General features: G+C 39.2%; 2 protein-coding genes across 7 annotated transcripts in view; one reads left to right on the forward strand and one right to left on the reverse strand.

The window, feature by feature from the left end:
- Nucleotides 1–3,038, forward strand: part of ATP8A1 (ATPase phospholipid transporting 8A1) — a 106,797-nt gene extending 103,759 nt beyond the window's left edge. For all 6 annotated transcript variants that reach the window (XM_069856118.1, XM_069856119.1, XM_069856117.1 and 3 more), the window contains 2 exons: nt 1,442–1,533; nt 1,877–3,038. In XM_069856118.1, the coding sequence (XP_069712219.1) occupies nt 1,442–1,533; nt 1,877–1,974 (190 nt within the window). In that variant the 3' untranslated portion in view covers nt 1,975–3,038. The remainder of the gene's footprint in view (nt 1–1,441; nt 1,534–1,876) is intronic.
- A 7,245-nt stretch (nt 3,039–10,283) lies between these two features.
- Nucleotides 10,284–12,991, reverse strand: SHISA3 (shisa family member 3). Its single transcript, XM_069854899.1, has 2 exons — nt 12,724–12,991; nt 10,284–11,684 (listed from the first exon to the last, which is right to left on the reverse strand). Exons 1-2 carry the CDS (start codon nt 12,989–12,991, stop codon nt 11,233–11,235), a joined length of 720 nt encoding a protein of 239 aa, XP_069711000.1. The 3' UTR covers nt 10,284–11,232.
- Between the last annotated feature and the right edge of the window lie 4,024 nt (nt 12,992–17,015).

The following is a 17,015-nucleotide window of genomic DNA, read 5'->3' on the forward strand; positions in this document are numbered from 1 at the left end:
ATTGATTAATTATGAAACCATGTTTTCTTGACTTCACATGTAGGTTTTTAAATATGCTTTTGAATGGCAACAGTGTGACCCATAATAGAGAGTCCGTGGTATTTCTTCAAGTGTACTAATAGAGATGAATTTAATACCTGAATAGCCGGAAGCACTCTTCCTTTCTGAAATATATTGCCTACTTATTTGTGTTTTCTGTACAGACACTCAGATCTGTGCATTGGGAACTTCATTATGCATAAACTAAGAAATGTGCACGCTTCATGTTCTTATTAAACTTAAGGTAGTATTTTCAGTGCTTAGCATTTAAGCAATCTGAACATTTAATTCTAGAACACAAGGAAAGAATAATGCTAGTACCAAAAATACTAGAATAGGCCTGCTATGTCTTTAATAAAGTAGGTTTTTTTAGAAAATAATACCTGTTAAAAAATAAAATCTCATAGAAGCTTACTGATTTCAACTCACATTAGATGGGTTTCTCAGATGTATTGCAAAGAAGATACAATATGGCCTTCCACCTCTTTGACCTCTCATCTTAAATGAAGATATTTATTTATTCACGTGTGTATCCTTGTGGATTCAACCTTAGTCCCTAATTTTTTATTAATTTTGTCACTTCAACAGTTTGTAGCCCTGAACTAAAAACCAAGGGTCCTGCACAACCTAGGGGAGCAGTTAGAACACAAAAATTGCTAAACAAACAAAAATGTTCCCGAAGAGCTAGCTAATAAAACGCTGAGTAAGTTGTCTCAGCACTCCAACCTCTCCATTCTTGGTTCAGTTAGCAGATGTCGACTGCTTTCCTGGAATTGATACCTAATTCCTTTTTTTCAAGTAAGTCTCATTCCTTCTTTTCATTCAAAACATGGCCAAAGAAGCAGTTTCCCCTGCACATCCCCTTACCATGTTCGTTTTGCAGTTAACATTAACACACATCAACAGTGTGTTTCTGTATGCACATCTTATGGCCATGGATGTGACTTTCCCTCCACCTTCTTTTTGCATCCCTCTGGGGTAGTGTGTCAGTAGAGGCCAAGAGCACTTTCTTAAGTAGGAAAAAGAGACTCTAATTCAGCCTGGCACTAATCATGCCATGCTACATCAACGAAGCCAATGCTTTCCCTTTACATCATGTGTTTCTAAAGAGCTCATGCTCAAATGTTCACAATATTTTTCATATCTTTGTATTGTCAGCACAAAACAGTGCTTCAAACAGATATTTTGCCTGTACTGTGACAAGTAAAAACATTACAAGGGATCTGGGCTTCATAATCTGCCTTTGTATACGCTTTAATCATCTTCTTAATAATTAATCCAGTCACAATTAAGGAACAGAGAAAGGACAATGGACACTTCTCATTTAATAATTAATTCCCATTTAGCAGACTGAAAGAGATATTGTAATTAGTATTTTCACACCTGTCCACTTTCTTCCTAGCTTAACTGAAAGAGCCCAACTACTGAAGAATGTTTTTAAGAAGAACCATGTGAATTTGTATCGCTCTGACTCTCTACAGCAAAACTTGCTTCGTAAGTGTTCACTGACAAATAAAAACTAATAATTGTTAATAGCATAGAAGTGAAATTCTACCTTTTGCTGCATTTGTTTATAGTAAGGATGTAGTATCATATAAACTCAGTAGACTATGTTCTTTGCCTGTTGGTAGGCTTCTCTTCATTCATAAGATACCACACAGTGTCTTTCTTCTATTTTATAATTGCAAAATTATGTAAGAAATGGCATGGGTTTTCTACCTACTAATTGCTGAAAGGACGTTTATTCTCCCCTATTGACCATTTTTGGTTTTATCACAACTTTAACAAAAAATTGTGATCAAAACTCAGTGGTTTCTGTTTTGTTTTATATCTGCAGATGGCTATGCCTTCTCTCAAGATGAAAATGGAATAGTTTCCCAGTCTGAAGTAATAAGAGCTTACGATACCACAAAACAAAGGCCTGAGGAATGGTGAAGGAACGCAGCTCAATATTTAGGCCTTAGCAGTTACTTTTGTGAGACGGACTACTAGATCTTTGCTGGGAGCTGCAACCATGGCCCAGTTATCAGAGATATAAAGATCTATGATGGTCTTTTCCCATAAAGTTTGGATTTGTGTATTTGGTAGACATAAGCACTGTGCAACTATACTATAACACACCATCTCTAAATTTTTTAACAGGTATTTGCTTAGCCTTTGTAAACAGATTGGAATTTACCTTGTATCTTGCCAGCTTGCTTATTTTACAATGAAGCTGAATCAATACTGGTCATATACTCAAAAGGCAATGGTCAGATCGCTAAACATACTTTACATTGACAGACCATTAGCTTCTGTGAAGGTTTTTGAGTGTTAATATATTTAAATACAGTTGATAAAAAGCCTTTGATTTCAACAAGTGCTGAAAAAATAGTATCTTAAAGGAGTTCATTCACCTTCTTTGAGAAAGATTTTGAGTCAAGATATTTATAGATGTTTGTGTCAAACTAACCTAAAAATGTTTGCCAAAGAAGTTCCATACATGTTTTCTGTTGTTAGACACACTTTGAAAGGAAGTTAACTCCAGTCCTGATCGCCGAACTGCATGCTTGAGCCTCCACACTTGAGGCAAAAGTCTAATTTGAGTGGTTTTTACAGTATTTGCTTTCAAAACTGCAAGTCTACGAACCTTTGGCCTTATACAAGCTTTTTGCATATTTTCATTTAGTATTACATATGTTGAAAATGGCTGCCACCTTGTAAAATTTAATACGTATTTGATTTTGTTTGTTCGTTTTTTAACAATTACTCTGCCTTACTTTCCTTTAGCAAACCTTAATTATTTTTGCAATGTTTAGTTGTATCTGCTTGCACTGTAGGTTCAAAAGAAGGTTTGTTTTAGCTTATTTTTAAAAATTAGTTAAATTTTCAATGTTTTTATACTAAAATTATTTGAAATGTATACATTGAAATTGAGAGCAAAGCATGCTCTTTGCTAGTCTGTGGTATGTCATGTTTTATTTGCACTAAAGCCATTTCCTATAAAGGTGTGAAATACATTGCAGTAGCCTCCTTACAACTTACTGGTCATGCAGAATACCTATATGTTCTCATCTTTAATGAAAAATGGAGAGGAAGTGACTGCAGAAAGAGATACGCATTTGATTTAATGGGGGGAGGGAGGAAAGTTTTAAATGAGAACATTGTGATAACTTTTTTAAGTACTTATACTTGGTATTTCTCAGCTTACCACCCAACAACCATCAGTTTTCAAACTAAGAAAAGCTACTTTTAACTTCAGAATTTAGTTAAATCTCGTAGCTTTTTAGTCCATGATTAATTCTGAGTTTAAAAGCCACCATAATTACATTTAAAATGCATTTTTAGTAGCTGTTGGTTTATTTTTAATTAAAATGCTGTGCATTTCATGGAAATTATCTTTTTTTCCTTTGAATGGGGATCAACTAGATGAAGAAGCAGAACAATGACACCCTCAATGATCTGTTAAATTAAGAATTTCCTCTTTGCTCTCCAAGTCATCTGCTTTCAACTTAGAAGTAAAAAGACATCCAATCTCATCTTTCCTCTGCCCTCCTTCATCAGTCATATAATTACTAAAGGCTGACTTTGCCTCCTTGTCTTTCATCTGACTAAACACTTAGCACATAACTTTATTACACTATCCAGGTTTCTTACGCTCACTTCTAAGGGAAATTTAGAAATACACGTAGAAAGCCCAATGAAGGGCACTATATGAAAATACATATTTAGGAAGGCGTATCAGTGGGAAAGCAGTCTGCATTTCACATGCACATTATGTAATGTCTTCCTCTCACTTTCCCTGAGTGATCTTTAAACAGCAAACAGAAGACGCAGAGACAAAGGGAACGTATCCCACTAGAAACAGTACTGCCAGTCAGTCATGCAGACAAGAACTGCCTTCAGAAAAGCCATTTCAGGCATAGATAAATAGATGGATCAATATGGGAGGGCCAAATCACTTGACCTAAGGCAGGAAAAAATTTGGGGGCATGCCCCTTTCCTAAAATGGGGATCCCTATTTTCTGTCATCTAAAGGACAATGACCAACTTCAAAACATTTCTGAAATTAACCATGACACTGTTGCTCCTTTATAATCTTTCAGTGTACTTAACTCCTATAAAATTACTCAATCCATACATATTCTCTTTATGGGTAAATTTTTTATTATTATTGCGTTTTTTTTCTGTTCTAACTTGTTTAATTGGAAATATTGCAGCAAAGGATGTGAGGACTACAATGCATTGTAAAATATTTACAATGAGAAATTTACATGATCTCTTACGGTGAAATAAAATTCTGTCTCACCATTATAATACAGTTTGTGGGAAATAACGCACAGTATATCCCCAATATAACTTCCTTAAAGAGAAGGAAAGCAACTGAAACAACACTGAGATCCTAAATTTATGATGTTATTTAGGGTTTTTCGGATAGTCTTATCACAGTGTTTCATCCTTGCATCTTTACAGAATTTGAAGTAGTATTTCACAAAGTGCATTTTTCATTTTTATTACTTCTGATAGGTTTTTCTCCTGGCTTTCTACTTTATCTGCATACTAGATGTTGTTTATTGCCTGGTAATTAGTGGTTGGAAGATACTGCTTCTTGGAAATAGTGAAAAAGACAATGTGGCAATTCTAATTGCTTTTTGATTCCTCATAATATTCCATTTTAAAATATGAGAACGTCTTGGCTATGTGTGCCCATTTTTAAATCAGGTCAAGTATATAATATGCACTTTATTTTCATGTTGAGTACACAGTAATATAATCTATTACCATCCTGCTAGTACATCATATTTGTTAAAATAAGAGGATTGTGCAGAAGTTTATTTAAAGAAAAATGTTTTAGGCAAAAATGCCCATAACAATGCCTCTTTTGTTAATGTTTGAAAATTCACATCTGTATTAAATGTAGAATTCACATGGGGTTTTCCGTCTGTTTCATGTGCACTGCATAACAAATACAAGTTAGTATTAAAAATTTCCATTAAAAGTTGAACTAGTGCCACTTAGAAATCAGATATCTTAAGTAAATACTGTTGGTTGATTATTTTTAAATATATATATGTGATTCACAAGAATAAGTAACAAGAAACAAATTTTAACAAATCTATTGATAATTTGTATTTGGAATTTTTTCTTGCGATTTCCTAATTTTACACTTATTTTTGCAAAGCAGTTTCAACAGATTTATAGTCATCATTCTATTTGTATAAAATGATAAATGAAGTATTTTGAAACACTTTAAGAGATAGCTGAAGATTCCTGTATGTCCATAAGCATCCATAAAATTCATCGTGTTAGACAGACGCACACTAAGTGTCTTAAGACTTCTTCCATTACATTTAAACCCGTCTTGAATGATGAGTAATTTGGAAAACATGTTAAATTTAAGAAGAGAATATTTTTTTCCCTTTTTTTCTTATGTATTGTGTAAAAGCACTTGTAGTTCTGATGAATCTATCATTCTGTCTGCATGAGGCTGTATTTCTTAAGTGTCCTGAGGCAATGCATGATGGTTGCTGTTCCCTGTTTTCTAATGCTTTTGTTTAAAGTCTGCTTATAATATATCAAGAAGCTAGTGCTATGTAAGCAAATAAGATTGTCAATTCAGCTTGGGACTGGATGTTTTCACTGGTAACGAAATTCAGTGAATGAATTTGTTCTTCCCCCCCGCCTGCCCTCACTCCCCTAGTTTCCTTGCTGTTCACCAACAGAACTTTATTAAACAAAGGAATATTTTAGCATTCCAAACCTGGTTCCTTTACTTACAAAACCTTTACTCACATAGACTTCAACTGGACTGTTTGTAAGTATAAGGACTACTCATCTGACTCATGATGTGCAAGGTTGGACACTTCGGAGGGTTGGTCCTTCAGCTTAAATGAAGCATTTCCAAATAGAGAGTGATTTGTAATTGCAAAGCTGTGACCAGAACAAGTTGTCTTTGTTGTTGTTTTTTTTTGTTTTTAAACCATGTTTTATGGTGTTTCTTTATTGTAGAAGATAAGCCATAAATGCATTAATATTGGTTTTCTACTTCAAATAAATTTTTCATTATGAGTTTTCAGTGTTTGATATGTATGAAAGCGGTCAGTCTGTAATAGCAAAATTTGCATTCAAGGTAAAGTGAGATTTTACAGCTCCACTAAGCCATTGCTGCTGAAACTGTTGTGAAAATTATGAAGCTGCATGAATGAAGACTTTTTGACTCGGTGTTTATGGTAGTTTCTCAGGTTTAGTTTTAACTGGATGTTAAATGCACTGTGTTTTATAGTTATTCTCTTTTAGTAACACATTTCAGTTCTATGCAGTGTTACATGTCATTTGGCATTTTGTGAATGTGCATGTTTTGAACTGCAGATTTTAAATGGTTTGTCTTTTAATTGTTAAAAAAAAATGAATAAACTTTGCCATTAAAAGAAGAAGTTTGTTGAATTGATTGGTTGCACATGCTAGGGATTATTTTCAAGGGTAAACCTATGTTCCACCACTCTTGGATTTGAATTCTTTACAGTGAGACATATCAGAAAGAGCATTTCACAAATACCAAAGAACACTTACGTTATTAAGGTGAACTGAAACAGCAAAAAATGTTTATTTTTTTTAAATATCTAATTTGAGATGTCTTTTTCAGTTCTCATGGGAAGTCCAGAAAGAGTTAAAAAAATAAAAATCCAACACCAAAATTTACCTCCCCCCTAAAAAAAAAAAAAAACAGAGAGGGAGCGTGGCAAGTCTACAATGGAGGTGAGGCTATACTTTGAAAGATAAGTATGCAGTACAAGAATGGTAATTGGGAAACAATGTCCTTTTCCAGACAACAGCGCTAAATACTGTATGTTTTGGCTATGATAGTAGCAGGTTTTTCTTTCCCCTAACAGAGCCCACCTACTGAATAAAAATCAATATATCTAAGCCTAAATTGAGTTTTGGTTGTAGATAGGTGACTGATTCCTTATGTACACTAGACATTTTTTTATTTTGTCGAGGCAGGCTTGGTAATAGATGCATCTTTCACACTGTTAGTTTTGTGATACTCAGTCTTTATTGGTAGAGCTGGTTTGAGAGTCTACCTGATGTTATGTCGCCGCCTCTATTTCGGTGGCAGACATTGAAACTACTCAGGATATAATCCAGTGTATAATGATCCAGGCTCCCTTCCAAATTCCTTCCCTTCTTTCTCATGGCAAATGTTATTTTTAAACTCAATCATTTCACTAACCTGTTTTACACCATAGTCCCACGAATTTGCAAGTCATAGATGGAGAGAATAAAAAGAATTGAAAGGCATTTCTTCCTCTGCCTTTGCTAATGAAGACAGCATAGCATGGAATTATAGCCTCATTGCGAATGAAATGTAATTGCGAATGAAAAACTGTATGTGAATATCGTGGAGCAGCAGCCCCTCATAGCAGAAGCTCTGTTGAGAGTATCAAGCATACAGAACACATCACAGGATGCAGAAAAACAGTACCAAAAACTTACTCCGCCTCCGTAATGTTACTGTCAAGCTGTAACTGAACAGTAGTGACAAAATAATTTTGAAATTTTCACTTTTTTCATTCCAGTGGGGTGAGTATTACAAATAATCCGTGAGTTTGCACAGCTATGTACTGTACCACTTACCTAGTTTCAAATAATATTCTTGCAAGTATGTGTAATGTTTTTCCTAGCACTGAGGAGTTTTGATCATTTTGGAGATACACACTTAAGAAACCCAAAATGTAGAAATACAAAACAAATGGCTAAATCATGTCGCTATTATTCTTCGCCCACAGGCGGCCTGGGTTTCAGACGTGCCATTATCAATTAATAGCAAACAAAGCATTTTGTGCATAATGCAGTTGAATGACAGTAATCAATCTACTGTGATTTTTGTTTAATTTTAATTTATTTCAGATTGGAGTCACTCTAGTAAAATGAGTATGAACTAACTATAGTATTACAAAGAAACAGTGAAACCTACTGTGTTTAAAAAATGTGTGGCACTAAAGCAAGTACTGTATAAATATTACTTCAGATAGCAAGCAATTTCTTCTAGTTCAAGCATATATCCAGCCCTTTGAACTGTTTCATCAGTCATTAAAACTGTGCATCAGATGCCATTTGTGTTCTGTCTGGAAGTTTTGGAAAAATTACCATTTTCTATAAATTACAGGAGCATCTAGTGCCAACAGGTCCTTTTCACAAGGAAAGAAATTCAGCATTCTCACCTGCGCCCTGATTCCCATCTGGATTGGGAACTACTGGCACAGGCAACAAGCACTTTGGTCTGCGAGCTTGTGGTCTGTCCAGCGACCTTCAATATACAGTTCACTGCCACTGTAGCTACATGAAAAATAATTTATAGATTTCTTCTTCACTTACAGATTCTTGTCTAGTTGCAGGTGGTGCATAATACAGGTGACCAAGTACAGCTATTTTAATTATACTTGATCTTTCCCAGCCTTAGACCCCTGTCTGCGTGATTTGTTGCACTCCGGCCAGTCTGTGAAGTCCTTAGCTCTATAAACTTACAGACTTCTGTGAGTCTAATTCAATGAAACGATGTCTGTGTGTCACATTCTTCAAACATTTTATGAGGTCAAACCCATTATGCAGCATTAGGAGAGGAAAGGAAGTAGCTCAGAGGGATCTTCCCTGCTAGGCTGCATTTAATGCGACATTGAAATTGCGCAGCCTTTACTTAAGACTGAATGATTATTAAAATCTGTATGCAAGTGTAGCAAAAATCCATTCCTGCATTTAAATATCAATAGATCTAACTGTAGAGCCCTTACAGTGAAGGAGCCTGGCCAACTTGTGGCTTCTTGGTGCACAGCCTATCTTGGAGAAAACCACTGAATTTCAGCAACCCACCACCGGTGTCAGAGGCTCTGATGACTAATCGCTTTAAAGGAACATAAAATTCTCAACTAGAATGGATCATGTTTCTGATTCCACAAGGATCTGTGCTGCCTTGGTTTAATACATAAAAGAAAGATTTCTACTAATTGAAGACTTATATTTATAAAAAATAAAGTTTAGTTGTTTTACTATTTGCGTATGCTGTGTACAGGAACGATGAGCAGATCTCACAGGATGCTTCCAAACAACAGTGCTGGTATCTGTTGCAGTATTAAATGATTTTTCAGAAAATTACTTTATGAATAGTCACATATTTCTTACCCATTAAAGACGTGCAGTGAAACATCATCAAAAGTAGGCAAAAATTTACCTGCCCCTTTCCTTGAATATTGTTTCCTAAAAATTGCTAGCCAAAACACTTACCTTTCTGGTAACTTCTAAAGTACTCAGAATCTACCTTTTAGATTTTTATAAACTACACACTACTGCGTATCATTATTTCAATTTGTAATAATTACCGTATTCACGCTAAAATGTATTAATTAAAACATCACTGTATACAACTTAAGTGGTCTTTTTCCTTAGAAACCACGTTTCCAGCAGTAATATCTATCGGATCATAATGTTAACTATGCAATAAAAAAATTTAAAGAGTTATTTCAAAATAGTTTTTTTCATAAATGCTAAACTAACAATCGTTAGATATTTGCTAAGAAAAAAAAATATTCAACTCTTGAGGAAAAACCAGTGAAGCTTTTCTAAAGTCCAAAGAAGTATGCTGTGATTCAGAATATAAGTGCTGTAATTTTGACGTGCATCAATCTGCTAGTGCTTGTAAAACAGGTCAGCTAGAATGTACTTCAACAGATCCTATACACAGGGACTTTAGGGCTGATCAAACAGCACAGTTCAACCTCTGATATTGTGGATTCTGACACAGAGAATGACTTCATTTGTTCACAAAATGACTATACAGAGAAGCCCTTTAATAGCTGCATTTTTTCTTGTGTATTTTCCATTTGCTTGCTGCATGTGTTTGGTTTAGATGAGTTTTTTTCTTCTTCCACTTGGTTTGTTGGTTTACTTGGAGGAAGGAATGTAGAAGGGCAAACAAAATTTATTCCTAGGGCAGGATGTTTTAAATTAAGATACCCAACTGATTAGTGTAGTTTTTATCACATTTTTAGCACAGTTACATATAAAAGGCATTAATTGATCTATTAGCTCGCTGTATGTTCAGAATTGTGTACTATATTTAATCTGCACAACAGGTGCAGATTAAGGTGTAGATCATTTACAAAAGCAAAATTAACTACTTTTAACAGCAAAAAATATAGTTACAACATCAAAATGAAAACTGGCTCATCAAACACTGTCTGTACACAGACATACAGATGACACAACACTTCAACCACACAGTTTATTGATAACTTGCTGTGTGCGTGACTACTAAATAATTAGTGTTGTCAACGCTGTAAATACATTTTAAATTACAAGCTTGACTTTACATTTTGTACATGGCTAATTTTACAAACAGAACTTTAAGTTTGTCCAACTTAAACATGTTGCTGAACAAAAAGGCAACAATAAATACTTTCTTCTGAAGAATGCTTTAAGGTACTGCCATTTTTAGAAATTCATGCTGAGAAGTTGTTAGCGATATCGCTGAATACATTCTGCTTTTCTCACAGATAATTATTTGGCTGCTTGGGACTGGCATGTTTTCAACTAGCCTAATTAGCACTAGTTTTGTCTATCATTGTTAAAGTTTACTAACACAAATAGCCAGTGTAAGTTCAGGTATATTATGTGTATTTTAAAAAAAACAAGTATTCTATGTCTATAGTAAAATACTTCCTCTTCTTTTCATTGCTCACGGAAGTGGGAAGCAGTCAGCCGCTTTCAGAATCTGCAGACTCTTCCCTTTAGTTCAGTTCCTCTCTTATTTCTCAGGATTATTGCTACTTTACAGAACTAGTTTGATTATTATCAGTGGAATACAGCCACCATTTGTTAACCCAGTTAACAGTATTTAGGGTTAAAATGTCACTTATAATACCATTAAATGAGTACCTTTATCCCAAAATTCCTACTTGTCTCTGAACACGTTCTGCACAAATTAGAATGAACACTCAGAGTAGTCAATTTTTAGAGCAACTAAGTTTGGAATATTTTACAATTCATTTGTAAGCGTGATCCAAATTTGGGAAATGAGATCCCAAATGAGACCTTGCACTCTTCAAGGGCGACTCACCCACGGAAACAGTTCTGCCTTCTGCCACCCCACAGCCTGTCAGCGTGACACCCAGCAGCAGTCCCTGGGCTTCCAAAGGCTGTGTTACTTCTTGACAACTCCTTTCAGCTCTGACTAAAATCAGAGCAGCTCTTCCCAGCCAGAGCAGGCTCTGGCTGGAGAGGATACCCAAAGTACGGCGGCGACACCAGAAATCCCGACGGCTGCGTCAGGTGGACTGCGTGGGCTGTCTGGAAGCAGCCTGATGTGTAGGGTGGAGGCGGCGATGCCACAAGGCACCCTGGCTCTGCCCGGGGAAAGGAGAACCGGCGAACTGAGCTGCTGGTCGAACTGGAACTTGTCACAGTGCTGGACTGCCTCGATGGTGTCCTGAAGCTTGTGGAGGACAGGATCATGGGAAGAGTCTCGGTCTGATAGCTCCGCAGAGAAAATCGTATTGGCTGTGAAGGTTGCTTAGGTCTTAAACATGTGCAACAGTAAACTGCTACTAGAGAGCCCACGATAATGAAGGCAATAAATATTGATCCAACAATGAGGAATGGAACGTAGATTGGTTCTGGGAGAAAAAAGAATAAAAGCCATGCATGTTAGCCTACTGCAGTAATAGGTCTGCTGCACAGAAATAAACTCCAGAGAGTTTGAAGCCCCACGGCATTTTAGCCCCGCTAACACACACAAGCTGCTCAGAAGATGGAGCTTCTGACCATTATCATTAGAACAAAATTAAGGTTTAAATCCCATACATACACTCAAAATTTCTTTCTGTTGACAGTTTTAATAGTTACCAATGGTAAAAGCTGTCTACACCGTGTCCCGTTTGCTAGTTCTAGTTAGGTTTTCACAGAATCACAGAATCACTAGGTTGGAAGAGACCCACAGGATCACTGAGTCCAACCATTCCTATCAATCACTAAACTATGTCCCTCAGCACCTCATCCACACGTCCTTTAAACATCTCCAGGGATGGGGATTCAACCACCTCCCTGGGCAGCCTGTTCCAGTGCCCAATGACCCTTTCCATGAAAATATTGTGCTCAAGAATCGCACCGCTTTCCCCCTGCCTCATCCCCCCGAGCTGCTGGGACAGCCCAAAGCAACAGCTGCAGTCTGCAGGCGCGGCTCAATCGCTGCAGATGCTGTTCAGTTGCTTTCACTCAAAAGGCGGAAAATGAGCGCAGAAGGTGGGAAACCGGCTTTCCGTGAGCGCTGCCGGATTTCTTTTGCGCGAAAACCCGACGGCCCTTTCCTCGCAGGGTGCGCTCCGGTCTGGGCTCCGGTCAACACCAAGTCGGTGCAACACACACAGCCGAGTGTGCCGGCGCCAACTTAAAAACTACGAATGCGCCTCCTAGTCAGGGAGGATGCAGCGCCCGGGGCCGCTTCCCATCGCGAGGTGACGGCACGCAGCGCATCCCCCGGTGGGAGCATCCCTGAGTGAGAGCATCCCCGGGTAGGAGCATCCCCGAGTGGGTGCATCCCCGGGTGGGAGCATCCCCGGGCGGTGCATCCCCGGGTAGGAGCATCCCCGTGGGCGCATCCCCGGCGGGCGCATCCCCGGCGCCCCCTCCCCGCCCTGGCCACCCTCGGGCACTCACGGGCGGCGACCCCCGGGTCCGGGGTCTCCCTGTCGTTGGTGCAGCCGCCCTGCTCCAGGCGCGCCTCGGCGGCGGCGCAGCAGTAGCGCAGCGCGCAGGAGCCGCAGCAGATGGTGGCGGCGGCCGCGTCGAAGCCCTCGGGGCACTGGAAGCCCTCGTGGTAGCCGCCCTGGCCGTCCAGCCAGCCGTGGCAGTACTCGCCGCCGGGCTGCCCGCGGCCGGCCAGCAGCCCCAGCAGGAGGCAGCGCAGCAGCAGCCGCCGCGCCATCGCCCGCCGCGCCGGGGGGGACGGGGCCGGCGGCGGGGGGGGCAGCGCCCCCGCGGGGCCCCTCGGGCGAGACGCGCAGCCCGCACCCCGCAGCCTGCCCCGCGCCGCCCGCCGCACCTCCAAGGGTTAAAGCCTCCCAGGCACGTTACGAGGGCTCCTCGCTCCTCAGCCCGGCTCCTTGCGCAGATACTTTCCGTGCGCAAAGACGTGGCCGGATAGCTCCGGGAGATTTATAGCCTCTTTTAGTCGAACTCAGGACCTTTATTTTCATAGAATCATAGAATAGTTTGGGTTGGAAGGGACTTTAAAGATCATCTAGTTCCACTCCCCTGCCATGGGCAGGGATACCTCCCACCAGACCAGGCTGCTCAAAGCCCCATCCAACCTGGCCTTGGACACCCCCAGGGATGGGGCAGCCACAGCTTCCCTGGGCAACCTGTGCCAGTGCCTCACCACCTTCACAGTGAAGAAATTCTTCCTTTTTACAAAGGGAGAAGGCGAGTGTGGGGCTGAGGAGGATGGACGGCTCTGTTCATATGAGCATCTGATCCTTCTTCTGCTGGAAGAGTAATAGCAAGTCACTAACTATCAGGAAAACCACAAAAAGAACTGCTTACTCATTTATTCTAGAGGAAAAAAATATTTTAAATGAACCGAGCAGATCTGGACTTTCAGTTTAAGCAAAGAAACATTTCTTTAAATGATGTGTCCCCCGTGTGCTATCTAAGAGGCACTCCTGCTTCAGCAGTAAAAGAGCTCACGAAACTAGTGTTATATTAAAGTTGGGCTGAATGAAAAAAAAATCATTTTTACTGCGTCTGAAACTTCCTGCTATCATTTGCCACTGGGGTATGAATATGTATGCCGGAGTCTGACCACTTGTCAAACATTTTGAATGCCTGTGTCACTAATTTCCAAAGCTGGCAGGTTCAGTGAAACAAAAGGAACAAAGTGTGCTGTGTACCAGCAATAAAACTGTGTGCCGAGAACCATATATCAAGACCTTAGACTTCTGGCCAACCCCAAATACAGTCCACAAGCACAATATTTCTGTTAGCTTTTCTTTTATCTAATCTCCTCGCACTTTTTCTTTTTCCCCTGACACTTTTTTTCTTTGTGATTTCTCTAAATACAATCAGTACTACTGGATATGAAAAGCAAATAAAAGAATTGTATAAATGTAAAATATTTTTCCTGGCTATTTAACAGGTGTAAGTATAGAAATAACAAAAATGGACTTTAGAGAAGAGAAAATAGATTTTGAATGTGAAGATGTGATACTCTGTCTTCTTCTGCATTTTCATTTTGAAATGATGATGTAAATTAAACTTGTACCGTCTGTCCTGACTCTGAGTTCCTAGTTTGTATAGGCCAATGTTAAATATTAATATAGTTTTGCATTTACTTCACTGTGGTTTTAGAGCAAACATAGCCTCTGTGGAATGTTTGAAAATATACGCCTTTTAAAGGCGTAATCCAGCTTCCAGGAAGGTCAAAAGGAATCTCTCTGTTGACCAGGATGAGGCTTGGAGCAGGAGCTCAGGAAGGGCTACATGGTATGTTCAGCTATCCTCAGGTGCAGAGGACAGAGAGACAACAGATCCTGTCAAATCTGCAGGAAAGTCACATTTGCTAGAAATTCCTGAGTAAATGTGTCACAGCTCATGTGTTGATTTTGCTAATTAATTCACCAGCTTCTGGAAAAAAAAACAGAAGTCTGAAAAAATCTTTCTGATAGATATATTTTAGATATTAAGCTACCACAGGAACTGAAGAGATATTCTTCACGGGGGTGGGAAGGAGGGGGAACAGGAACAGAACAGACCTGATTGGAAGGGCTCCTAGTCCACAGGCATCAGCAAGAGTTTGACCTGGATTTATTTCTCCTGTGTTGCTTCTCCGGTCCTTGGATCGTTAATAAAGTTTGTCTTTGTGTCAGAGCAGAGAGACTACTCTCTGCTCCCCTCTTGTGTAAGCTGATGGCAGCTGTACAGGGTCTCCATCAAACAGGCACGATTTCCCTTCTTTTTATTTGAATCACAGAATCACAGAATCACAGAATAACCAGGTTGGAAGAGACCCATCAGATCCCAAAAAATTGGGATTTTGAATCCCAAATTGCCCCATCCTACAAGAACAAGGCCTGTAAGGGCTCAAGTATTTGCTCGAAAGTGCATGTGTGGTTGGTTTATTTTTGTGTGGAAAAATGGTATTTCAATCATTCGAGTGGATTTATCTCACTGGTGCCAAATAAAAATCAGAGGCAGATTTCGGTACTGCCCTTGTAAACAGAGCCAACCTTGAAAGCCTGAAGATACATGAACAATTTTCCTATGAACTGCCGAGGTCTTAACTTACTTCTTTGGGCTTATTTTTTGCTTTCTCTGAACCACTGATGCAGTTTACACAATACGATGTGACTCCAGTGGAGATGAGTTGAGTTATTCTGACCCAGAGAGACAAAAACCTTAGTTCTGCTCCCCTTTATTGTAAAGGTTGCATCTATGTAGCCACGTCCTTAAAACATCTGACGTGCTAGAAGATTCATTTACCTCTTTTTAGGTTACCTACCTTAAACTGAACCCACAAATAATTAATACAGGAAAAAATGTCACGCAGACTGTTGATGAGCATCCTTCATCTGCAATTTGTAGACATCACACGGCTAGAAGTACCTCACTTCTAGACTGTATTTTGTTGGGTAACGTTCCTGCAAAGTACCCGTGCTGACTTTGCTTATCATTTATCTTAGCTGAAGCCTCCCAGCTTCCAGGTGATATGATGTGGCGAATTTTGAATTAAAAACATTTTTTCTAAAAGCCCATGTAGCTGATTACTGTTGCTTATAAACTTAGTATTAATGAAGGCAAGATTAATCATATAACAAGCATAGAAGATAATTTCATTGGTAGTTTAAGGTAGTATTATTTACCAGACTTTTCTCGCTGTCCCGACAGCAAACCCATGGAGAGAGTACGTTACAGCACTCCTCATCTGCTTCAGTGCAAGCTCAAACAATATTTCTTAAATGACCTCTGACATCATTCTGCAGCAATTACCTTGTTTCTGCCAAACCGATTTATTGCAAAAAACAGATATGAAATCTCCTTAAACAGATTCATAATTCCTAATAAAAATTTTACTACACTTGGTTTTCTGGGTCTGGGCTTTTTTTTCCTGTTTTCACTATGACATTTTCGGGGTTCCTTTAGAGTGTAAAACATTCAATGACCCATGAAGCTCTAGCAAGACAGATAATAGTATTAGCATTTCAGGTGGGCACTACTGATATTAGTAAAGCCCTGGAACTTTGGCTCTGCTACTAGACTCCAAGCCTAGAGTGTACCTTCCAAACACTCCTAAATAATTGCACATGTCTGTCTGGACCAGGGTAATGGTAGCCTCAGCTCACATCTTGCTTGTTGTAACCATCAGGACCGATCATTTCACCCTGGTTCTTCATTACGTGTTGTCTTGAATTTCAAAGAATATAAAGGCTAAAAAGAGTTACCAGCTTCTAAAACCAACTCAGTGCAAGCAGATTTCCCTTTAAAAATGAAAAAGAAAAAAAAAAGCCATTTAAATTGAAAACTCTTTAGCAGCATGAGTTGCTTCATTAAGCACGTAAGAACTGTTTTGAATAAAACACTGTACGCTGCTCTCTAAAACTATATCCTTATTCTTGGCTGGTTGTTGAGAAAGCCCTTCCTGCCTTGCTGGAAGAGCCACCTGCCAAGCCACACGCATCCATCTCCCAGCTCAGGATGGCTGGTAGGAGGACTGGGATGTGCCTCAGCTTCAGCCCCATGCCCTGAGGAGGCTCCTGCCATGTCTCCCCTTCTCCTGTGGCTGCAGATGTTGCCTACATCAGCAAATAAGGACAGACCTGTAAAACCCACAAAGTGTGTTTTTGTCGGTTGAATCAAGGGGAAATGTGCTGCTTTCTTTTGCCTTGCTTCTTTTTGAGCATCCTTGCATATCTAGGAGGGATCACTCTAGACTGTTTTGGGTTGGGAGCTGCAGG

The sequence above is a fragment of the Phaenicophaeus curvirostris genome, chromosome 4, assembly GCF_032191515.1.
Source record: "Phaenicophaeus curvirostris isolate KB17595 chromosome 4, BPBGC_Pcur_1.0, whole genome shotgun sequence".
NCBI classification, from domain to species: domain Eukaryota; kingdom Metazoa; phylum Chordata; class Aves; order Cuculiformes; family Cuculidae; genus Phaenicophaeus; species Phaenicophaeus curvirostris.